This window comes from Oncorhynchus gorbuscha, linkage group LG08, assembly GCF_021184085.1.
Source record: "Oncorhynchus gorbuscha isolate QuinsamMale2020 ecotype Even-year linkage group LG08, OgorEven_v1.0, whole genome shotgun sequence".
Taxonomy (NCBI): domain Eukaryota; kingdom Metazoa; phylum Chordata; class Actinopteri; order Salmoniformes; family Salmonidae; genus Oncorhynchus; species Oncorhynchus gorbuscha.
The window spans coordinates 3,877,195-3,902,194 of NC_060180.1; the positions used below are offsets into that span (position 1 = coordinate 3,877,195).

General features: G+C 42.9%; 2 protein-coding genes across 2 annotated transcripts in view; both read left to right on the forward strand.

The window, feature by feature from the left end:
• Nucleotides 1-22,365, forward strand: part of LOC124042237 (semaphorin-4G-like) — a 23,221-nt gene extending 856 nt beyond the window's left edge. The window contains exons 2-5 of the mRNA XM_046360653.1: nt 2,860-3,358; nt 18,267-18,415; nt 21,820-21,882; nt 22,210-22,365. Of these exons, the coding sequence (XP_046216609.1) occupies nt 3,229-3,358; nt 18,267-18,415; nt 21,820-21,882; nt 22,210-22,365 (498 nt within the window). The 5' untranslated portion in view covers nt 2,860-3,228. The remainder of the gene's footprint in view (nt 1-2,859; nt 3,359-18,266; nt 18,416-21,819; nt 21,883-22,209) is intronic.
• Nucleotides 22,366-22,420: 55 nt separating this feature from the next.
• The window catches only part of LOC124042238 (semaphorin-4G-like), a 14,741-nt gene continuing 12,161 nt past the window's right edge, over nt 22,421-25,000 (forward strand). Inside the window, exons 1-4 of the mRNA XM_046360655.1 lie at nt 22,421-22,441; nt 22,537-22,630; nt 22,896-23,009; nt 24,151-24,305. Coding sequence (XP_046216611.1) covers nt 22,421-22,441; nt 22,537-22,630; nt 22,896-23,009; nt 24,151-24,305 — 384 coding nt within the window. The remainder of the gene's footprint in view (nt 22,442-22,536; nt 22,631-22,895; nt 23,010-24,150; nt 24,306-25,000) is intronic.

Consider the following 25,000-nt stretch of genomic DNA (forward strand, 5'->3'; position numbering starts at 1 on the left):
ATTGCAGGGTTATGATGCTAATGATTTTTGTGGTTATTTTATTAATGATTGCTGTGGTTATGATGAAAATGATTGCTGTGGTTATGATGAAAATGATTGCTGTGGTTATGATGATAATAATTTATGTGGTTATGATAATAATGATTGCTGTGGTTATGATGAAAATGATTGCTGTGGTTACGATGATAATAATTTCTGTGGTTATGATAATAATGATTGCTGTGGTTATGATGATAATGATTGCTGTGGTTATGATGTTAATGATTTCTGTGGTTATGATGTTAATGATTTCTGTCGTTATGATGCTAATGATTACTGTGGTTATGATGATAATGATTGCTGTGGTTATGATGTTACAGTAATGATTGCTGTGGTTTTGATGTTAATGATTTCTGTGGTTATGATGTTAATGATTGCTGTGGTTATGATGTTACAGTAATGATTGCTGTGGTTATGATGTTACAGTAATGCTTGCTGTGGTTTTGATGTTAATGATTGCTGTGGTTATGATGTTAATGATTGCTGTGGTTATGATGTTACAGTAATGATTGCTGTGGTTATGATGTTACAGTAATGATTGCTGTGGTTTTGATGTTAATGATTGCTGTGGTTTTGATGTTAATGATTGCTGTGGTTATGATGTTAATGATTGCTGTGGTTATGATGTTACAGTAATGATGGCTGTGGTTATGATGTTACAGTAATGATTGCTGTGGTTTTGATGTTACCGTAATAATTAATGTGGTTGTGATGTTACCGTAATAATTAATGTGGTTGTGATGTTACCGTAATAATTAATGTGGTTGTGATGTTACCGTAATAATTAATGTGGTTGTAATGTTACTGTAATAATTAATGTGGTTGTGATGTTACCGTAATAATTAATGTGGTTGTGATGTTACCGTAATAATTAATGTGGTTGTGATGTTAATGATTGCTGTGGTTGTGATGTTACCATAATGATTAATGTGCTTGTGATGTTACTGTAATGATTCATGTGGTTGTGATGTTACCATAATGATTAATGTGGTTGTGATGTTACCGTAATAATTAATGTGGTTGTGATGTTACCGTAATAATTAATGTGGTTGTGATGTTAATGATTGCTGTGGTTGTGATGTTACCATAATGATTAATGTGCTTGTGATGTTACTGTAATGATTCATGTGGTTGTGATGTTACCATAATGATTAATGTGCTTGTGATGTTACTGTAATGATTCATGTGGTTGTGATGTTAATGATTGCTGTGGTTGTGATGTTACCATAATGATTAATGTGGTTGTGATGTGCTTGTGATGTTACCATAATGATTACCATAATGATTCATGTGCTTGTGATGTTACCATAATGATTAATGTGCTTGTGATGTTACCATAATGATTCATGTGCTTGTGATGTTACTGTAATGATTCATGTGGTTGTGATGTTACCATAATGATTAATGTGGTTGTGATGTTACTGTAATGATTCATGTGGTTGTGATGTTACCATAATGATTAATGTGCTTGTGATGTTACCATAATGATTCATGTGGTTGTGATGTTACTGTAATGATTCATGTGGTTGTGATGTTACTGTAATAATTAATGTGGTTGTGATGTTAATGATTGCTGTGGTTGTGATGTTACCATAATGATTAATGTGCTTGTGATGTTACTGTAATGATTCATGTGGTTGTAATGTTACCGTAATAATTAATGTGGTTGTGATGTTAATGATTGCTGTGGTTGTGATGTTACCATAATGATTAATGTGCTTGTGATGTTACTGTATTGATTAATGTGGTTGTGATGTTAATGATTCATGTGGTTGTGATGTTACTGTAATGATTGCTGTGCTTGTGATGTTATCGTAATGATTCATGTGGTTGTGATGTTACCATAATGATTCATGTGGTTGTGATGTTACCGTAATGATTCATGTGGTTGTGATGTTACTGTAATGATTGCTGTGCTTGTGATGTTACCGTAATGATTGCTGTGGTTGTGATGTTACCATAATGATTAATGTGCTTGTGATGTTACCATAATGATTAATGTGCTTGTGATGTTACCGTAATGATTCATGTGGTTGTGATGTTACTGTAATGATTCATGTGGTTGTTATGTTACTGTAATGATTAATGTGGTTGTGATGTTAATGATTCATGTGGTTGTGATGTTACTGTAATGATTGCTGTGCTTGTGATGTTACCGTAATGATTCATGTGGTTGTGATGGTACCGTAATGATTCATGTGGTTGTGATGTTACCGTAATCATTCATGTGGTTGTGATGTTACTGTAATGATTCATGTGCTTGTGATCTAAATGATTGCTGTGGTTGTGATGTTACCGTAATGATTGCTGTGGTTGTGATGTTACCGTAATGATTCATGTGGTTGTGATGTTACCGTAATGATTCATGTGGTTGTGATGTTACTGTAATGATTCATGTGCTTGTGATCTAAATGATTGCTGTGGTTGTGATGTTACCGTAATGATTGCTGTGGTTGTGATGTTACCGTAATGATTGCTGTGGTTGTGATGTTACCGTAATGATTCATGTGGTTGTGATGTTACTGTAATAATTCATGTGGTTGTGATGTTAATGATTGCTGTGGTTGTGGTGTTAATGATTAATGATTCATGTGGTTGTGATGTTACTGTAATGATTCATGTGGTTGTGATGTTACTGTAATGATTCATGTGGTTGTGATGTCTCAGTAAGGATTGCTTTGGTTGTGATGTTAATGATTGCTGAATGCATAAATGTACACTACTGAATAGTTTGGAGTTTGACAACAGTTCCTGGCAGCAATACGTAGATTGGACATGTATAGATGACACTGGATAAAGTCTGACATGTTTTCTCTCTAGATGGAACCTGCAGCAAGTCGATGAACCAGCCGGTTCAGCCTTCAGACCAGAGGGAGAGAGAATCCAGTGCTTGTTGGCATCGGTGTGCTGTATATGTGTATATGTGTGTGTGTCTGCCGAGAGAAGAGAGGACTGCCTTCCAGTGTGTGTGTGTCGAAGTGATAGTGTTTCTTTGCTTGAGCGGGAGAGTGAGTGTGCAAGTTTCTTGCTCTGAATAGTAGGAGAACGGCAGCTCACTAGTGTGTGTTCATGTGAATGGATGCATGAGCGTGCGAAGGAGAGTGTGTTTTTCCACAGTGTGTGTGTGTGTCCTCCTCTCTGAGGAGTAGTCAGAGGGCAACTCTCTCCCCCTGGTGGGTGTGTGTGTAGATGGCAGTATGTGTGTGTTCTGCCCTGTCCTCCCTTCTCCTGCTCCTGAGCTGTGGTGTAGCGGGAGGATACCCCTTCAGAGCCCCCATAGACCTGGATGTCACCCCCAGGATCACTGTGACTACCAGCGGTAAGCACACACACACACGCACACACACACACACGCACGCACGCACGCACGCACGCACGCACGCACGCACACACAATAGATATGTAGAGGGTGTCATGACGTTGGCCTGTTGGGGGAGGTTTATGACCCCCATAAATACCTTTCCCCTTTTCGCTCTCTCTACTTTATAGAGTTGACTCTTGTAAAGCCTTTGTAACATAGAGAGTCTGGTAACATTGAAAGGTGGGAAACGGAACCATATTTCGGTAATCCAACCAGTTGAAAATATGCGTTGGCACTTAATGAATATGATCTCAGATCAGTTGCTGTCTGAGACATTACCACTAATGACAGGATGACATAAACTGTATCTTGGAAAGTTGACACATTCTCGTTATCAGATTCACATGGAATTGTTGTGCAATTTAAATGTTTAAATATGAAACTATTTGTGAAAAGATTAAATGTAATTTTAGCTTCTTAAATGAGAGGACGGTTTGTCATAGAGAAACTCTGCTCACTCAGAGGCCCCGCCCAAGTGAACAAACTTTGGTTGTAAACTATGAAACACGCCCTTCTTTCACCACTATATAAACCAGTTGACGAAAATTCAACGTTCTGTTCCGAGGACGTGAGGACGACGGTCCTACGTTAAAAGGGCTCAGATAATAACCTAACGAAATTAGCATCGTGTTCAATGTGAAGGTGACGATCGAATTTCGACTACCCCAGCCAGAATATAGCACGAGATTAAAATTATGGAAACTTGGTATGAACTTTGAACTCTTCACTCCAGAAGTGATACCTCCTAGCCGTTGAGTTAGCAGCAGCCGCTGTAAATTTGAGCAAGGAAAGGACAGACGACGTATCCCGTCTAAGACACACAACAATACCACAACGTATCCACTTTACCACCAGAGACATTCTTCAGAGGACAAGAGATCCCAGCTGGGCAACCCGGCCTTCCATCCACGACCAACCTATTGAAGCGCAGCTCAGAGTAAATATTCCTTACAATTTCCTTTTCCAAATGGGTGGTCATTTAGAATGCATAAGATAGCATACGATAGCATAGCTTCCCGCTTTGTTACTCAGTCTTCCCACTCTTTCATTCAAAACCCAACCCCCTTTCTTTGTGTAACCAGCCGTTTTCCTTTATGACATCATTTGTAATCAATGTATCTCCCATTCTGTGTAGATGTAATTCTGTGTGATTATTTAGGTATTTAGTAAATAAATAATTAAACCCAATTTTGTATTGCTGATTCAACTTGTTAGCCAGGTTTCGTGAAGATGAGACTGAATAAAGTGACGATTAAATATTGATTGCTCCTGATGTAAAAGACTACTAGGTCTTTAAGAGTTTAGTCGGAAGATAAGAGCTCTATAAACATTATTTCGTGGTGCCTCAACTTTCTAGTTGATTACAGTTACATGATTAGCTTAATCAGTTAATATTAATTACAGAGAAATGGTTTTATAAAATAGCATGTCATATCACTTAAGCCGGCATTGCCAAAGACACAACAAGGCCAGGAGAAAATGATTGCTTTGGTAACCCTCTCCTCCCCATCCCTCTCCCCATCCCTCTCCCCATCCCTCTCCCTATTTCTCTCTCTCTCTCTTTCTGTCTCTCTTATTCGATAATCTGCTGTGCAAACGACTAACTCTGGGAGGCCGTAATGTTTGAGCTTAAAACAGAGCAAGAGAGAGGGAGACAGAGAAAAAAGGACAGCTGTACTCTCACACCTGTGTGTGTGTGTGTGTGTGTGTGTGTGTGTGTGTGTGTGTGTGTGTGTGTGTGTGTGTGTGTGTGTGTGTGTGTGTGTGTGTGTGTGTGTGTGTGTGTGTGTGTGTGTGTGTGTGTGTGTGTGTGTGTGTGTGTGTGTGTGTGTGTGTGTGTGTGTGTGTGTGTGTGTGTGTGTCTCTCTGAATACAAATCTGACTGTGGTTTTATGCAATCACATCTGGAAGAGTCTATTTGGCCAATGGTTATCCTCTTCTCCCCCCTTCTCTCCTCTTCTTCCCCCTTCTTTCCTCTTCTCCTCCCTTCTCTCCTCTTCTTCCCCCTTCTCTCCTCTTCTCCCCCCCTTCTCTCCTCTCCTCCCTCTCTCCTCTTCTCCCCCTTCTCTCCTCTTCTCCTTCCTTCTCTCCTCTTCTCCCCCTCCCTCTTCTCCTCCCTTCTCTCTTCTCCTCCCTTCTCTCCTCTTCTCCTCCCTTCTCTCCTCTTCTCCCCCTTCTCTCCTCTTCTCCCCCTTCTCTCCTCTTCTCCCCCCTTCTTTCCTCTTCTCCCCCTTCTTTCTCCTCTCTCCTCTCTCCCCCTTCTCTCCTCTTCTCCTCCCTTCTCTCCTCTTCTCCCCCCCCTCTCTCCTCTTCTCCTCCCTTCTCTCCTCTTCTCCCCCTCTCTCTCTCTCCCTCTCTCCTCTTCTCCTCCCTTTCTCCTCTTCTCCTCCCTTCTCTCCTCTTCTCCCCCTTCTCTCCTCTTCTCCTCCCTTCTCTACTCCTCTTCTCTTATCTCACTCATTCTAAATCGACAATTTATCTCTCTACCACTCATGTCCTTTCTCATCTCCTTTCCCATCTCCTTTCCCATGTCCTTTCCCATGTCCTTTCCCATGTCCTTTCTCATGTCCTCTTCATGTCCTTTCCCTGTCCTTTCTCATGTCCTTTCCCATGTCCTTTCTCATGTCCTTTCTCATGTCCTTCCCCATGTCCTTTCTCATGTCCTTTCCCATGTCCTTTCTCATGTCCTTTCCCATGTCCTTTCTCATGTCCTTTCTCATGTCCTTTCCCATGTCCTTCTCTTTCCCATGTCCTTTCTCATGTCCTTTCCCATCTCCTCCCATGTCCTTTCCCATGTCCTTCTCATGTCCTTCTTCTTTCCTGTCCTTTCCCATGTCCTTTCCCATACTCCTCTTCTCCTTATCTTCCCCATGTCCTTTCTCATGTCCTCATTCTAAATCGACAATTTATCTCTCTACCACTCATGTCCTTTCTCATGTCCTTTCCCATGTCCTTTCCCATGTCCTTTCCCATGTCCTTTCTCATGTCCTTTCTCATGTCCTTTCCCATGTCCTTTCTCATGTCCTTTCCCATGTCCTTTCTCATGTCCTTTCCCATGTCCTTTTCCCATGTCCTTTCCCATGTCCTTTCCCATGTCCTTTCTCATGTCCTTCCCCATGTCCTTTCTCATGTCCTTTCCCATGTCCTTTCCCATGTCCTTTCTCATGTCCTTTCTCATTTTCCCATGTCCTTTCCCATGTCCTTTCCCATGTCCTTTCTCATGTCCTTTCCCATGTCCTTTCCCATGTCCTTTCCCATGTCCTTTCTCATGTCCTTTCTCATGTCCTTCCCCATGTCCTTTCTCATGTCCTTTCCCATGTCCTTTCTCATGTCCTTTCCCATGTCATTTTCCCATGTCCTTTCCCATGTCCTTTCCCATGTCCTTTCTCATGTCCTTTCTCATGTCCTTTCTCATGTCCTTTCTCATGTCCTTTCCCATGTCCTTTCTCATGTTCTTTCCCATGTCCTTTCTCATGTCCTTTTCCATGTCCTTTCATGTCCTTTTCCCATGTCCTTTCCCATGTCCTTTCCCATGTCCTTTCTCATGTCCTTCCCCATGTCCTTTCTCATGTCCTTTCTCATGTCCTTTCCCATGTCCTTTCCCATGTCCTTTCCATGTCCTTTCCCCTTTCTCATGTCCTTTCCCATGTCCTTTCTCATGTCCTTTCCCATGTCCTTTCTCATGTCCTTTCTCATGTCCTTTCCCATGTCCTTTCTCATGTCCTTTCTCATGTCCTTTCTCCCCATGTCCTTTCCCATGTCCTTTCCCATGTCCTTTCCCATGTCCTTTCTCATGTCCTTTCTCATGTCCTTTCCCATGTCCTTTCTCATGTCCTTTCCCATGTCCTTTCTCATGTCCTTTCCCATGTCCTTTCTCATGTCCTTTCTCATGTCCTTTCCCATGTCTTTTCTCATTCCTCTCCTTTTTCTCCATTACTTGCTTGCCACACCAATCCCTCCTCTCTATTACACTTGGCTCCCTCTCTCTTTCTTCCTTCAAGTCTTTATTCTCTCCTCCTTCTCTTTCTTAAGTCTGTATTTTTGGCCTGCCATCACTGTGGCTTTTATCTGCACACTTTGACTAATCTCTTTCATATAAACGTTACCATGGCAACACTCCAAGCCCACCACGGGGTGGTTAAAATACACACCTAACCTGAAAGGTAGACACAGCGAAATTATGTTGCCACGAGCAGCACCGCAGATATTGAGATGAGTGAGATGCAAGACTTTGCTCTCACACAGTCACACACAGTATCTGCACATGTGCACGGGTTCCCTTCACTTTGTTCACAGCGTGGAAGCCAGGGCACCAAAACGGGGGAGAAGTTGAGCCTCGCGCTTCAACCCTCTTAGTTGTAGCGGAAATTGACCCACTATGATGTTTACTTTCTGGATCTACATCATAGCCTATCGCTGAGTCTGATTGATGCTTTGGGAGGTGGTGACTTCCACTGGAAACATTACATAGTTTGAAAGATCCCGTGTGGCTCAGTTGGTAGAACATGGTGCTTGCAACGCCAGGGTTGTGGGTTCAACCCCCACAGGTGGCCAGTAAGAAAATACATGCCCTCACTACTGATAAATGAATAAAATGTGACATGAAAGATCAACAGAAAGAAAGGTTAAGAGTGGATTAGGGCAAGTAGACATTAATGTGTGTGAAGTTTTAGTTACATTCCTGGATCTCCAAAATGAAGACATGGTACTGTGACACAGTCGGTATGGGAAAGAAGCCTTGTGTGTTGACCTTGTACATAGGTGGTAAAGAGACTAGTGGTGAGAAGATTGGCGGATGCACACAATTCTATGCTTAATGTGTATCAACATAACACATGTTTGAGTGCATATACAGTTCAAGTTGAAAGTTTACATACACTTAGGTTGGAATCATTAAAACTCTTTTAATGACTTTTGGCAAGTCGGTTAGGACATCTACTATGTGCATGACACAAGTAATTCTTCCAACAATTGTTTACAGACAGATAATTTCACTTAAAATTCACTGTATCACAATTCCAGTGGGTCAGAAGTTTACATACACTAAGTTGACTGTGCCTTTAAAATTCCAGAAAATTATGTAATGCCTTTAGAAGCTTCTGATGCTTGAAGGTACCACGTTCCTCTGTACAAACAATAGTACGCAAGCATAAACACCATGGGACCACGCAGCCATCATACCGCTCAGGAGGGAGACGCGTTCTGTCTCCTAGAGATGTACGTACTTTGGTGCAAAAAGTGCAAATCAATCCCAGAACAACAGCAAAGGACCTTGTGAAGATACTGGAGGAAACAGGTGCAAAAGCATTTATATCCAGAGTAAAACGAGTCCTATATCGACATAACCTGAAAGGCCGCTCAGCAAGGAAGAAGCCACTACTCCAAAACCGCCATAAAAAAGCTAGACTACGGTTTGCAATTGCAAATTGCAATGAGGACAAAGATCGTACTTTTTGGAGAAATGTCCTACATTTACATTTACATTTAAGTCATTTAGCAGACGCTCTTATCCAGAGCGACTTACAAATTGGTGCATTCACCTTATGACATCCAGTGGGACAGTCACTTAACAATAGTGCATCTAAAACTTAGGGGGGGTGGGGTGAGAGGGATTACTTATCCTATCCTAGGTATTCCTTAAAGAGGTGGTGTGATGAAACAAAAATATAACTGTTTGGCCGTAATGACCATCGTTATGTTTGGAGGAAAAAGGGGGAGGCTTGCAAGCCGAAGAACACCATCCCAACCTTGAAGCACAGGGGTGGCAGCATCATGTTGTGGGGGTGCTTTGTTGCAGGAGGGACTGGTGCACTTCACAAAATAGATGGCATCACGAGGGAGGAAATTATGTGGATATATTGAAGCAACATCTCAAGACATCAGTCAGGAAGTTAAAGCTTGGTCGCAAATGGGTTTTCCAAATGGACAAAGACCCCAAGCATGCTTCCTAAGTTGTGGGAAAATGGCTTAAAGTCAAGCTATTGGAGTGGCCATCACAAAGCCCTGACCTCAATCCTATCAGAAATGTGTGGGCAGATCTGAAAAAGCGTGGACGATCAAGGAGGCCTACAAACCAGACTCAGTTACACCAGCTCTCTCGGGAGGAATGGGCCAAAATTCACCCAACTTATTGTGGGAAGCTTGTGGAAGGCTATCCGAAACGTTTGACCCAAGTTAAACAATTTAAAGGCAATGCAACCAAATACTAATTGAGGGTATGTTAACTTCTAACCAACTGGGAATGTGATGAAAGAAACAAAGGCTGAAATAAATCATTCTCTCTACTATTATTCTGACATTTCACATTCTTAAAATAAAGTAGTGATCCTAACTGACCTAAAACAGGGCATTTTTACTAGGATTAAATGTCAGGAATTGTGAAAAACTGAGTTTAAATGTATTGGGCTAAGGTGCATGTAAACTTCTGACTTCAAATGTTTCTGAAAACTGTGTTCTGAATTTCTTACCTGATCAGCTGAGGCCCCTTCAACATATTTACTCAGTAAATAAAGTACACAGGATCTCTCCCTCTCTCATAAACACAAACACACTGTAATTAAAGGTGACAAACAGAATCACTCATTAATGAGTTGAATAGCAGAGACGGTATGGGACATTCCAGTATGTGTATTCCCAGTCAAGTTTAGCCGTAGCTGGTCAAACTAAGGTCCATGAATAATTCTCACCATGTACTGTCAGGTCAACCCTGATGGGATTAAACCCCAGCCTGAGGCGGAGTTGAACCCTGACCGTTAGTATCCCCTGACCCCCCAGTGACCTCTGGATCCTCTCTCTCCCTCTACCACGCTTGGATTGTGTGTGTGAGGGAGGAAGGAAGGGTGATGTTGTCATTCCTCTTAGGTGTGTGTGCATTCATGTGTTCGCCTATTTGTGTGTTGGGTGTGTCTCTGCAACACACTCATTGTCTCTGCAAACACTCATTGTCTCTGCAACACACTCATTGTCTCTGCAACACACTCATTGTCTCTGCAACACACTCATTGTCTCTGCAACACACTCATTGTCTCTGCAAACACTCATTGTCTCTGCAAGCACTCATTGTCTCTGCAACACACTCATTGTCTCTGCAACACACTCATTGTCGCTGCAACACACTCATTGTCTCTGCAACACACTCATTGTCGCTGCAACACACTCATTGTCTCTGCTCCCAATGACAGGCACATTGTGTATATTGTGTGTGGGTGTGTGAGTGTGGGTTATGCGTGGATGCACATGCATCAGTGTGTGTGAATGGCCTTGTCTTTCACAGTTGTGCTTGCAGAGGACATCTCACATGATTCCAGGGGAGAGAATAGAATAGGCTGGTTATACAATCACCCAGAAGGAATGTACTATGGCCGCTGTCCTTTGTGTCTGATTACAGTTTTTCTCAGTCGCTTTGGTGCATTTTTCACATCATCCCTAACATGTGCAAAATAATAAGTGCATTTCTCAGAACAATTTGTACAAACTGCAATATACAATAGATATGTTTCTAAAGCTAGTCAGTCACTAAAAATCCTTAGTACATCTCTCAAAAGTAAATATTCATGCCAATGATCATGTCAGTTTCATCAGAATGATAAGTCACTGAGTCATTGAGTCATTGAGTCATTGTTCACGAACAATGTCGTCAAAATGTTTAGGCATGTTGTCAATGTAACTGTGTACTTTGACAGTATTACCTGATGTAAACTTAGGCTACAGTTTGGATGACAGTTACTGTATTGAAAATGCACAAGGCTGCACTTCTATGGCATATATCAATTTCAACAGTACTATTTACATATTACTGTATGTGGGTTATTGATTGAAAGAGACTGGACAACCCAAGGGGCACAAAGGAAAAAAACTAAATTAGAAAGAAACACAGGAAACCACCCCTAAGGCACAACTTTGCCCGCAGCACTGTTGTGCTGTCTCTACATATCCAGACGTTCCTGTCTGTCGGCCCACATATTCTCATCCACATCACACTGGATATTTTCTCTTCCAATGCAACGTGGAAAGAATCTTTTGGAATGCATTATCCATCCTCTGCAGGCGTCTACTGTGATGTCCTCACATGCTGCATCCATTGCAGCCAGCAGGGTCATCTGTGTGTATGGCTAACGATCGTACACCTTCCACCTCCATGCTGAAAATAACTCCTCAATTGGGTTAAGGAATGGTGAATAAGGAGGGAGGAATTCTATGAGCATCCTCGGGTGGGTCACAAACCATTGACTTATGATGTTTGATCGATGGAAACTCACATTATCACAAATGACCACATACTTTGGAAAATCCTCTCTAAACAGACCCCTCTCATCATCAGAGATGAGAGCCCTGTAGAGAGTCTTTAAAAAGTTGAGTAGATGCTGGGTGTTGTGTGGCCCTATAAGGGGGATATGAGTTAGGGCACCATGCTCCGAAATAGCAGCACACATGGTGATATTTCCTCCCCGTTGGCCTGGCAAATCCACAGTAGCTGTGACCGATGATATTCCGACCCTGCCTTCTGCCGTTGGTCAGTTTGAAGCCAGCCTCATCCACGTATACAAAGTTGTGAGAGGGTTCACTTGATTCCAACTCCATTATACGCTATATCCCAGAACACACAGTTGAATTTGTTTTGGTAAGGAAGAGTGACATAACATGTACATATATTGCATGTTCCTTCCACAGCAATGGAAATGTGTGCAGTTTATGCTTACTGTACTCTGTATCTCTATAAAATGTTGCTGTAAAGTAGTTACATAGATATATGTTTTACCTGTACATACTGGTAACGTAGCTCCTTAACTCTGTCCTCATTCCTTTGGAATGGTACACGGTACAGCTGTTTCATACTCATCTGGTTTCTATGCAGCACCCTGTCGATGGTTGAGATGCTAACTGTATGGATGTTTTCAAAGACATCGTTGTCTTCTATAATGGTCCTTTGTATTTCCCTGAGTCTTGTGGCATTGTTTGCTCGGACCATGGTGCAAATAGCCTCCTCCTGTTGAGGTGTGAAAAGGCATCCTCTGCCACCTGGTTTGAGGTATTCTTGCAGTCCTATGTGGGGAAATGCAGTGATGCATCGCACACTTTCACATAAACAAAAACTATGCGAACACACATTTTACTGTAAAACATACAGGTGGGTGCATGTAAGGTGCAGTATGTATCTGTATAGAGTATATTTCTGTATGCTGTGAAATACAAGTGGACTACTGTAATATGAAGCATTGTAGGAAGTATACAGTTTACTGCTTATATACAGTAACAGTGCACTGTACATTGGTGGACATACCTGTTCTCTCTTCGGAACGTTTGAACTATTGAGGACACGGTTGATCTCCCAATATTCGGCTGCACCCTTTGACCCGCCTCAGCCATTGTAAGGCCATGATTGACAACATGGTCTACAATAGTGGCCCTTATGTCATCAGATATGCGCCTATGTCCTCTTCTGCCTCTTCCTCTGTTTTGCCTTCCACCACGCATCCTTGCTCCTCTTCTTCCTCCTCTTGGCTGTTGACCCTGTTCGTTTCCTGGTCCATCCATTATTGGAAAATTGCAACTCTGTGTTGTGGTCTGTCTATATATGCTTGCCAATTGATTCTTCATGAGATGCACATTTGAGCAATATAGACAACTGGTTGATTGTTGGTTGGACTAACACTTTACATTCCTTCATGAGTGAGGGTCAAATTCACCTGCACGATTCATCAATTCACGTGTTTGTACAAAAGGTCTAATAGAAATGTGTGTAAAACTATGCTTGACAGTTTATGACAAATAGTTCAACAATTTTGCATGTAATGGCTTATGCAAGGAACTAATGCCTAGTCGCCAAAGCGACTGAGAAAACTGTAATCCCTATGGGAAGTCAAAAAATTAAGAAAGATGGGATTTCAAACCTCTTATAAGAAATGAAAGACAAATGTACCACTTAGGCTGGACATTCACATGAGCAACACAAACACAGTTAGGCTGGACATTCACATGAGCAACACAAACACAGTTAGGCTGGACATTCACATGAGCAACACAAACACAGTTAGGCTGGACATTCACATGAGCAACACAAACACAGTTAGGCTGGACATTCACATGAGCAACACAAACACAGTTAGGCTGGACATTCACATGAGCAACACAAACACAGTTAGACTGGACATTCACATGAGCAACACACGGCCTAACTTCACCATTCTCTACCAAGTTATCCAGCAACCTAGTTTAATACATATAAAGCATGTAAGGGTGGTTTCCCAGACAGACTTAGTCTATTTCTAAACTAACACACAGTAGAGGTTGTCCCTTGGAGGTGCTTCTTAGTCCAGGGAGATCGGCCCATAGAGAAGCACCTGTTTTCCAGGGAAATCAGCCCATAGAGAAGTAATTGTCAGTCCAGGGAAATCAGCCCATAGAGAAGTAATTGTCAGTCCAGGGAAATCAGCACATAGAGAAGCACTTGTTAGTCCAGGGAAATCAGCCCATAGAGAAGCAATTGTCAGTCCATGGAAATCAGCCCATAAAGAAAGGAGCTACACAGTACACTCATTGTAAAATATGTTTTATAAAAAAGGTGCTATCTAGAACCTAAAAGGGTTCTTTGGTTGTCCCCATAGGAGAACCCTTTGAAGAGACCTTTTTTGTTCCAGGAATAACCCTTTCCACAGAGGATCCTACAAGGAACCAAAACGGGTTCTCCTACAGAGACAACTGAAGAACCCTTTGGAACTCTTTTTAATTATTTGTGAAATGTGTGACCATTCAGCCATGGCCTTAGATAAGTGTCTTCTTAATAACAGCTAAGATGCTACTAGCTACTAGTACCTTCACAGAGCTCAGATAAGTATATTCTTAATTAAGGATGACTCCCACAATGTACCAATATTCTAACATACACGTCTGTACTTAGATGTCAGTTTGGCATAAAGGAGAGGGCACTGCCTTATCCACTGGCTGCCCTAGCGTAAACATCCCCCGGACACAAACTAGTAGCTAGCTAGATGGAGATCACTGAGGTTATTTTTAATGAGTCCATTTCACAACTGCCTTCACTAAAAGGTCTTGCCTGCAAACTTTGGTTTAGAATCATGACCTTCTGGCATGTCTGCCTACAGGTTATGGTAAGAGTTTTTCATGAGCACAATTCCTGCCTGCATTTTCATCTCCACATAGCCACACTGGTGATTTGTTGGGAGAGTTGTCTGTCTGAAGAGGACCCTCACTGATTTTTTCTCCCCTTTTCAAAATGACCAAGACAGTCCATCATGATTCCCAGACCCTAGTCACTGCTGTAGCCTACACCCTCAGAAAAAAGTGCTATCTAGAACCTAAAAGGGTTCTTCGGCTGTCCCCAAAGGAGACCCCTTCGAATAGCCCCTATTAGTTCCAGGTAGAACCCTTTGGGTTTCATGTAGAACCCTTTCCACATAGGATTCTAACTGGAACTAAAAATAGTTCTACCTGGAACCAAAAATGTTTCTACTGAGGAAACAAAAAGGGTTCCCTAACACAATGATGATGACTTTGATCACAGTCCTGTATTAGAGACACAGATAGACTGACATGAGAATGTATTGTAGTATACACTGATCACACTGATCACATCCAGATGAATGTCTGAGGCACCCACATAATCTTCAGTGGAGTTGACTGAGTATTGAGGTTGAATTTGAAGTATAACAGGAAGGATTTTCATCTCATTGTGTTATACAAAGCCTTGGCGCCGAGATGGCTGCCACACTGGCCAGCTTGAATGGAAATGATTTCTGGCAGCCTGTCCTTTGTTCAATGGGTATTTATCCTCCTACAAATGTCCAAATATTTTTTACATCTTTCTATCTCTAAAATACTAAAGAGATGTACGTAAAGTACATTTTGGGCACATTTCTCAAAGGAAAATGTTATTTAGAATAAAAAATGTACAACATATCAAGAATTCCCTCTGGGCAAGTTTGGAGAATCTAAGGATCGCCGCACATAAATTGAAGAAAAATAGTTGGCAAAAGTCTAACTTTGGGGAAATGGCATTTGAAGACAAGTACACTGAATTTAGACTACCACACACCAAACACCAAACCCTATTTAGACTTTATCACCATCTCTTCAATATAAGTTACTGCATACAGCTCTGGAAAACATTGAGACCACTGCAAAAGTTTCTCTGCTTTTACTATAAGTATGTGTTTGGGTAAAATTACAATTTCTGTTTTATTCTATAAACTCCTGACAACATTTCTCCCAGATTCCAAATAAAAATATTGTCATTAAGAGCATTTATTTGCAGAAAATTACAACTGGTCAAAATAGCAAAAGTGTTGTGCGAGACACTGTGGCTTGTAGGCCTCTCCAGGTCTTGCACCCACTGGGAAATTTGGCAGAGGATCGGTGATGATCTGGGGGTGCTTCAGTAAGGCAGGAATCAGACAGACTTGTCTTTGTGAAGGACGCATGAATCAAGCCAAGGTTGTCCTGGAAGAAAATGTTCCCCAACTCTGAGGATTGTTTTTTCCAGCAGGACAATGCTCCATGCCACACAGCCAGGTCAATCAAGGTGTGGATGGAGGACCTAGAGGAGAAAGAAACGCACCTATTTAGGTGCTGGCTAGCGGAGTAGAACACTTAAAAAAATAAAGGAAAGCCTCACACTCTAGGAGCTCAGATGCAATAATGTTTATGTCCAACGTTTCGACAGACAAGCTGTCTTCATCAGGGTATAATGACAAACACTGCGAGATGACTCATCTCACCAGATCAAGACCCTGTCATGGCCAGCCCAGTCTCCAGACCTGAACCCCATTGAAAACCTCTGGAATGTGATCAAGAGGAAGATGGATGATCACAAGCCATCAAACACAGACGAGCTGCTTGAATTTCTGCGCCAGAAGTGACATAAAGTCACCCAACATTAATGTGAAAGACTGGTGGAGAACATGCCAAGACGCATGAAAGCTGTGAATGAAAATCAGGGTTATTCCACCAAATATTGATTTCTGAACTCTTCCTAAGTTAAAACATTAGTATTGTGTTGTTAAAAAATGAATATGAACTTATTTCCTTTGCATTATTCGAGGTCTGACAATGCATCTTTTTTTGTTATTTTGACCAGTTGCATTTTCGGCAAATAAATGCTCTAAATTACAATATTTTTATTTGGAATTTGGGAGAAACATTGTCAGTAGTTTATAGAATAAAACAGAAATGTTAATTTTACCCAAACACATACCTATAAATAGTCAAACCAGAGAAACGGATCATTTTTCAGTGGTCTCTTCATTTCTTCCAGAGCTGTATAGTCCAGATTGTTACATTCTCTATGAAACAGGCTTTGAACATATGGATGTACTCTACCAGTCAAAGATATTACAACACCTACTCATTTTAGGGTTTTTCTACATTTTTACTATTTTCTACATTATAGAATAATAGCGATAACATAAAAAACTAGGAAATAACATGTATGGAATCATGTAGTAACCAAAAAAGTGTTATAACGAATCCAAAAGGCTAATTACATTGCTGTTGCCCGAGGACACTCCTTCTGTATGTGGGTGTGTCTGTTGTACTGTACCTGTGATGGTAGAGTCATTGTTGCACTCATCTTGTACAGCTGGCTTCTGCAGTTTAGCTGTACACTAGGTTAGCAATAGAGGCCAGCACTAGGCTGTAAGTACATGTAGTGTAAAGTTCACACACACACTAGTACCCCTCTGTGTCTGGTCATTACTATCTCACAGCCTCTCAACTTTAGAACTAATTAGAGCAGATACTAGGCTGCTGAGTCAGGTTCACACAGAGAGAGAGAGAGAGAGAGAGAGAGAGAGAGAGAGAGAGAGAGAGAGAGAGAGAGAGAGAGAGAGAGAGAGAGAGAGAGAGAGAGAGTAGCAGTGTCAATGGGGTCAGGGTGTACATGTTAGAGGTCACTTTAATAAATTGTTCTTTCCTCCATCTCTCTCTCTCTCTCTCTCTCTCTCTCTCTCTCTCTCTCTGCCTCTCTCTCTCTCTCTCTCTCTCTCTCTCTCTCTCTCTCTCTCTCTCTCTCTCTCTCTCTCTCTCTCTCTCTCTCTCTCTCTCTCTCTCTCTCTCTCTCTCTCTCTCTCTCTCTCTCTCTCTCTCTCTCTCTGTCTCTCTCTCTCTCTCTCTCTCTGTCTCTCTCTCTCTCTCTCTCTCTCTCTCTCTCTCTCTCTCTCTCTCTCTCTCTCTCTCTCTCTCTCTCTCTCTCTCTCTCTCTCTCTCTCTCTCTCTCTCTCTCTCTCTCTCTCTCTCTCTCTCTCTCTCTCTCTCTCTCTCTCTCTCTCTCTCTCTCTCTCTCTCTCTCTCTCTCTCTCTCTCTCTCTCTCTCTCTCTCTCTCTCTCTCTCTCTCTCTCTCTCTCTCTCTCTCTCTCTCTCTCTCTCTCTCTCTCTCTCTCTCTCTCTCTCTCTCTCTCTCTCTCTCTCTCTCTCTCTCTCTCTCTCTCTCTCTCTCTCTCTCTCTCTCTCTCTCTCTCTCTCTCTCTCTCTCTCTCTCTCTCTCTCTCTCTCTCTCTCTCTCTCTCACACACACACACACACACACACACACACACACACACACACACACACACACACACACACACACACACACACACACACACACACACACACACACACACACACACACACACACACACACACACACACTCTCACACCTTCACACACACTCTCTCACATCTTCACACACACACACTCTCTCACATCTTCACACACACACTCTCTCTCCCTCTCTCCCATTCTCTCTCTCGCTCAACTTCTCTCCCTCTCCCATTCTGTCTCTCTCCTTCTCTCTCCCTCTTCTCTCCCCTTCTCTCTCTCTCTCACCCTCCCTCTCTTCTGCCCTTCTCTCATCCCTCTATCTCCCCCCAGGTCTGTTGGGCTGCAGGCGTTTCCAGTCCTCAGTAGTGAACTACAGTACTCTGCTACTAGAGGAGGACATGGGTCTTCTCTACGTGGGGGCCCGAGGGGCCGTGTTCGCTCTCAACGCCACAGACATCTCAGACAGCACAGCTCGCACTGTAAGAGAGAGAGAGAGTGTGATATCAGGGAACTTACAGTAGATCATTTAGGATCCTACCCCTCCCAGGTCTTTTACACTGAGCACCTCTATTGCTAGGTTAACAAACCCACCTTGTACCATCTAGGGCTGGCACGATTACCGGATCATCGTTTAACCCACCAGTATGGATGAAGACCGTCATGAAAATGAAATAACCGTCATGACCTTTATATTTTTGGGTGGATCTTACAGCTGACTGAAGACGGGACAGCCGAGCGTTCGTGCGTTCGTGCAGTCCAGTTCATTTCCGCGGTGACATGGACTCTTTACAATGTGATGAGACTATGTTGCTCCTTGCTGAAAAAGGCAAGGTGTTGTAGCAAACGGGTGAAATGTTTGCCTCGGCTCCTTCACTGGAGCTGCAGCACATGCAGTCAGGAGCTGAGGATAATTCCTCAAATAGATTCAAATCTAATTTTATTTGGCACATGCTTCGTAAACAACAGGTGTAGACTAACAGTGAAATGAGTAACAATAACGTGTCTATATACAAGGGCTACCCGTACTGGGTAATGATAACTTGGTTATATACAAGGGCTACCAGTACTGAGTAATGATAACTTGGTTATATACAAGGGGTTCCAGTACTGGGTAATGATAACTTGGCTATATACAAGGGGTACCCATACTGGGTAATGATAACCTGGCTATATACAAGGGCTACCAGTACTGAGTAATGATAACTTGGCTATATACAAGGGCTACCAGTACTGAGTAATGATAACTTGGTTATATACAAGGGGTTCCAGTACTGGGTAATGATAACTTGGCTATATACAAATGATAACTTGGTTATATACCCATACTGGGTAATGATAACCTGGCTATATACAAGGGCTACCAGTACTGAGTAATGATAACTTGGTTATATACAAGGGCTACCAGTACTGAGTAATGATAACTTGGTTATATACAAGGGCTACCAGTACTGAGTAATGATAACTTGGCTATATACAAGGGCTACCAGTACTGAGTAACAATAACGTGTCTATATACAAGAGCCACCAGTACTGAGTAATGATAACTTGGCTATATACAAGGGCTACCAGTACTGAGTAATGATAACTTGGCTATATACAAGGGCTACCAGTACTGAGTAATGATAACTTGGTTATATACAAGGGCTACCAGTACTGAGTAATGATAACTTGGTTATATACAAGGGGTTCCAGTACTGGGTAATGATAACTTGGTTATATACAAGGGGTTCCAGTACTGGGTAATGATAACTTGGCTATATACAAGGGGTACCCATACTGGGTAATGATAACGTGTCTATATACAAGGGGTACCAGTACTGGGTAATGATAACGTGTCTATATACAAGGGGTACCCATACTGGGTAATGATAACCTGGTTATATACAAGGGCTACCAGCACTAGGTAATGATAACCTGGTTATATACAAGGGCTACCAGTACTGAGTAATGATAACGTGTCTATATACAAGGGGTACCCATACTGGGTAATGATAACCTGGTTATATACAAGGGCTACCAGTACTGGGTAATGATAACCTGGTTATATACAAGGGGTACCCATACTGGGTAATGATAACCTGGTTATATACAAGGGCTACCAGTACTGAGTAATAATAACGTGTCTATATACAAGGGGTACCCATACTGGGTAATGATAACCTGGTTATATACAAGGGCCACCAGGACTGAGTAATGATAACTTGGCTATATACAAGGGCTACCAGTACTGGATAATGATAACCTGGTTATATACAAGGGCTACCAGTACTGGGTAATGATAACCTGGTTATATACAAGGGCTACCAGTACTGAGTAATGATAACTTGGTTATATACAAGGGCTACCAGTACTGAGTAACAATAACGTGTGTGGTCCTTCTGTAGCTCAGTTGGTAGAGCATGGCGCCCATACTGGGTAATGATAACCTGGGTTATATACAAGGACCACCAGTACTGAATGTATGCACAATGACTGTGTCTATGGATAAAAGGGTACTAAATGGCATATATGATAACCCTTATTATATACAAGGGCTAACCAGTACTGAGTAATGATAACCTGGTTATATACAAGGGCTACCAGTACTGAGTAACAATAACGTGTCTATATACAAGGGGTACCCATACTGGGTAATGATAACCTGGTTATATACAAGGGCTACCAGTACTGAGTAATGATAACTTGGCTATATACAAGGGCCACCAGTACTGAGTAATGATAACTTGGCTATATACAAGGGCTCCCAGTACTGAGTAATGATAACTTGGCTATATACAAGGGCTACCAGTACTGAGTAATGATAACTTGGCTATATACAAGGGGTACCCATACTGGGTAATGATAACGTGTCTATATACAAGGGGTACCAGTACTGGGTAATGATAACGTGTCTATATACAAGGGGTACCCATACTGGGTAATGATAACCTGGTTATATACAAGGGCTACCAATACTAGGTAATGATAACCTGGTTATATACAAGGGCTACCAATACTAGGTAATGATAACCTGGTTATATACAAGGGCTACCAGTACTGAGTAATGATAACCTGGTTATATACAAGGGCTACAAGTAGTGGGTAATGATAACTTGGCTATATACAAGGGCTACCAGTACTGAGTAATGATAACTTGGCTATATACAAGGGCTACCAGTACTGAGTAATGATAACTTGGTTATATACAAGGGCTACCAGTACTGAGTAATGATAACTTGGCTCACTTCTCTTCAATGATTTTAAAGATATGACTGATATGAAAAATGTGGTCGAACTCCTTCTTGTAGTGAACGAGTGTACACCTCAAGAGAAAGGAGATTGGGACGCAGTGACTGTTTCTCCAGGAGCATTAGCCTACTGTCTAGTTGTACCTTATGGAACATAATAATGCAGATCTGTCACTGTATCTAGCCACACTAGGACAGAAACTCAACACCCTGTTTCACCTGACACCCTGCCATAAAAATGTTGGAAATCTAGAACCCTTGTTAATGTTCTGGTCTCTCTCTCTTTCTTTCTCTCTTTGTCTCTCCCTCTGTCTGCCTCTCTCTCTCTGTGTGTCTTTCTCTGTCTCTATCTCTCCCTCTCCCTCTCCCTCTCTCTCTCTCTCTCTCTCTGTCTGTCTGTCTGTCTGTCTGTCTGTCTGTCTGTCTGTCTGTCTGTCTGTCTGTCTGTCTGTCTGTCTGTCTGTCTGTCTGTCTGTCTGTCTGTCTGTCTGTCTGTCTGTCTGTCTGTCTGTCTGTCTGTCTGTCTGTCTGTCTGTCTGTCTGTCTGTCTGTCTGTCTGTCTGTCTGTCTGTCTGTCTCCATCCATCTCTCTCTGTCTCTCTCTCTCTCTCTATATATATATATATATATATATATATATATATATATTGTATCAGATTGAATGGGAAGCCTCGGAGGAGCAGAAGCAGCAGTGTCTGAGCAAAGGGAAAGACGATAAGGTATGTCTTTCTCTATTTTTTCTCATCCATCCTCTCCACTTTCTCTCTCTTTCTTTTTCTCTGTGAGGTAATCACCTCAAGGTTTACTCTCTCTTTCTGTCTCCCTCCCTCTCTCCCTCCATCTGTCTCTCTCCAAGGGAGGTTTAAATCTACTCATCTCAATATGTGTGGGAATTCTATCTCATGTATCATTCATCATACACAGTTTAACTCTCTCTCTAAACAACCTTATTCCCTCTCTCTTTCTCTCTCCCACCCTCTCTCCCTCTACCTCTCTCTCTCTCTCTCTCTCTCCCTCTTGTTGATATATTATCTCTCTCTCAACAGACAGAGTGTTATAACCACATCAGGTTTCTCCAGAGATTTAATTCCACTCATCTCTACATGTGTGGGACTCACGCCTTCAAACCTCTTTGTGCGTACATAGTAAGTAACCTGCAGTACAGTACACAACCTACACACACTCATAGAATAAAAAAATAGACAGATTTTATGCATGTTCAAAGGTAATTTCATGTTCTAGCTAACTAACTCCTGCATGGTATTGTGTGGGTCGACTGTCTCCCTCTTTCCACAGTAATTGACACGATATGAACCATATTATGCTCTACCACTGTGTTACTAGCCTCCGTAACCTCCTGTTCTCCTGTGTAGGATGAGGAGAGTTTTAAAGTGTCGTCTGAGTTTGAGGAGGGTAGAGAGAAGTGTCCGTATGGACCTGCAACAGGCTACACTGGCCTCATCGTGGGTAAAACAACCATTCTTAGACCCTGTATATACGACTAGTGTATATCCTTTATTGAGATGTGTTCTGTCACCAAACATGTGACCAATGTTTCTGGCCAGGTGTAGATGCAAAAAAGTACAACAACAAAAAAAGAACACACATTTTAACACTCATTTTATGGGGGGCATATTATTCACAATTTAAGTTTATGCTCAATGCTAATGTGTCATACTTATTCTGCAATGTAAACTTACCAATAACCATTGCTGTTCCTGTATTGTTCCAGACCAGCAGATGTACACGGCGTCTCAGTATGAGTTCCAGTGCTCTCCGGACATCCGGCGTAACGACCCCTATCCCATGGTGAGGACAGAGGAGGCACCCACTCGCTGGTTTCATGGTGAGTTCCCCGGGGCTACAACGGCTCCTCTCAAAGAACCTATACCCATAGCCTCTTCCCGCTGATTGGAAGGACCATACTGGCCAAAGAACCAATGTTCATTTTCATGCTCAAGTCACCTGGTCTTCATGTCACCTGGTCTTCATGTCACCTGGTCTTCAAGTCACCTGGTCTTCATGTCACCTGGTCTTCAAGTCACCTGGTCTTCAAGTCACCTGGTCTTCAAGTCACCTGGTCTTCATGTCACCTGGTCTTCAAGTCACCTGGTCTTCATGTCACCTGGTCTTCAAGTCACCTGGTCTTCAAGTCACCTGTTCTTCATGTCACCTGGTCTTCAAGTCACCTGGTCTTCAAGTCACCTGGTCTTCATGTCACCTGGTCTTCATGTCACCTGGTCTTCAAGTCACCTGGTCTTCATGTCACCTAGTCTTCATGTCACCTGGTCTTCAAGTCACCTGGTCTTCATGTCACCTGGTCTTCAAGTCACCTGGTCTTCAAGTCATCTGGTCTTCATGTCACCTGGTCTTCAAGTCACCTGGTCTTGAAGTCACCTGGTTTTCATGTCACCTGGTCTTCAAGTCACCTGGTCTTCATGTCACCTGGTCTTCAAGTCACCTGGTCTTCAAGTCACCTGGTCTTCATATCACCTGGTCTTCATGTCACCTGGTCTTCAAGTCACCTGGTCTTCATGTCACCTAGTCTTCATGTCACCTGGTCTTCAAGTCACCTGTTCTTCATGTCACCTGGTCTTCAAGTCACCTGGTCTTCAAGTCATCTGGTCTTCATGTCACCTGGTCTTCAAGTCACCTGGTCTTGAAGTCACCTGGTTTTCATGTCACCTGGTCTTCAAGTCACCTGGTCTTCAAGTCACCTGGTCTTCATGTCACCTGGTCTTCAAGTCACCTGGTCTTCATGTCACCTGGTCTTCAAGTCACCTGGTCTTCATGTCACCTGGTCTTCAAGTCACCTGGTCTTCAAGTCACCTGGTCTTCAAGTCACCTGGTCTTCATGTCACCCTGCCTTGACTATAGCAGCGGCTTCTGTTCTGCCTCTTATTAAATATGGATATGTTCTATTTCTGGGAAAAGCATTATTTTAGATTGGATCATTCCTGACTCTCAGTGTGTTTCTGTTTCCCCAGAGGCTGACTTTGTGGGCAGTGCCCTGGTGAGGGAGAGTGAGGGCAGTACTACCGGAGATGACGATAAAATCTACTACTTCTTTACCGAGAAGAGCCAGGAGCAGACACCATACTACAGCCACATTAGAGTGGCACGGGTTGGACGAGTCTGTAAGGTGAGGAGAGGGAGAGAAGGAAGAGAGATGTGAAGGAGAAAGGGGAGAGTGGTGAGGGAGAGAGGGGTGTGAGAGAGAGAGGGGTGAGGGAGAGAGGGGTGAGGAGGGAGAGAGGGGTGAGGAGGGAGAGAGAGGTGAGGAGGGAGACAGGTGAAGGAAGAGAGAGCTGAAGGGAGAGAGAGAGGGGTGAGGAGGGAGAGATGGGTGAGGAAGGAGAGAGGGGTGAGGAGGGAGAGAGGGTGAGGAGGGAGACAGGTGAAGGGAGAGAGAGCTGAAGAGAGGGAGAGAGGGGTGAGGAGGGAGAGAGGTGTGAGGAGGGAGAGAGGGGTGAGGAGGGAGAGAGCTGAAGGGAGAGAGAGGGGTGAGGAGGGAGAGAGGGGTGAGGAGGTAGAGGTGAAGGAAGAGAGGGGTGAGGAGGGAGAGAGGGGTGAGGAGGGAGAGAGAGGTGAGGAGGGAGAGAGGGGTGAGGAGGGAGAGAGGGGTGAGGAGGGAGAGAGGGGTGAGGAGGTAGAGGTGAAGGAAGAGAGGGGTGAGGAGGGAGAGAGGGGTGAGGAGGGAGAGAGGGGTGAGGAGGGAGAGAGAGGTGAAGGAAGAGAGGGGTGAGGCTGGATTGGGGTGAGAGGCTGTGGGCAGTGGGAACTGACTTACTGTAGCAGGGAGAACTTTTAAAAACAGAACAAAAAGTGATGAGGACA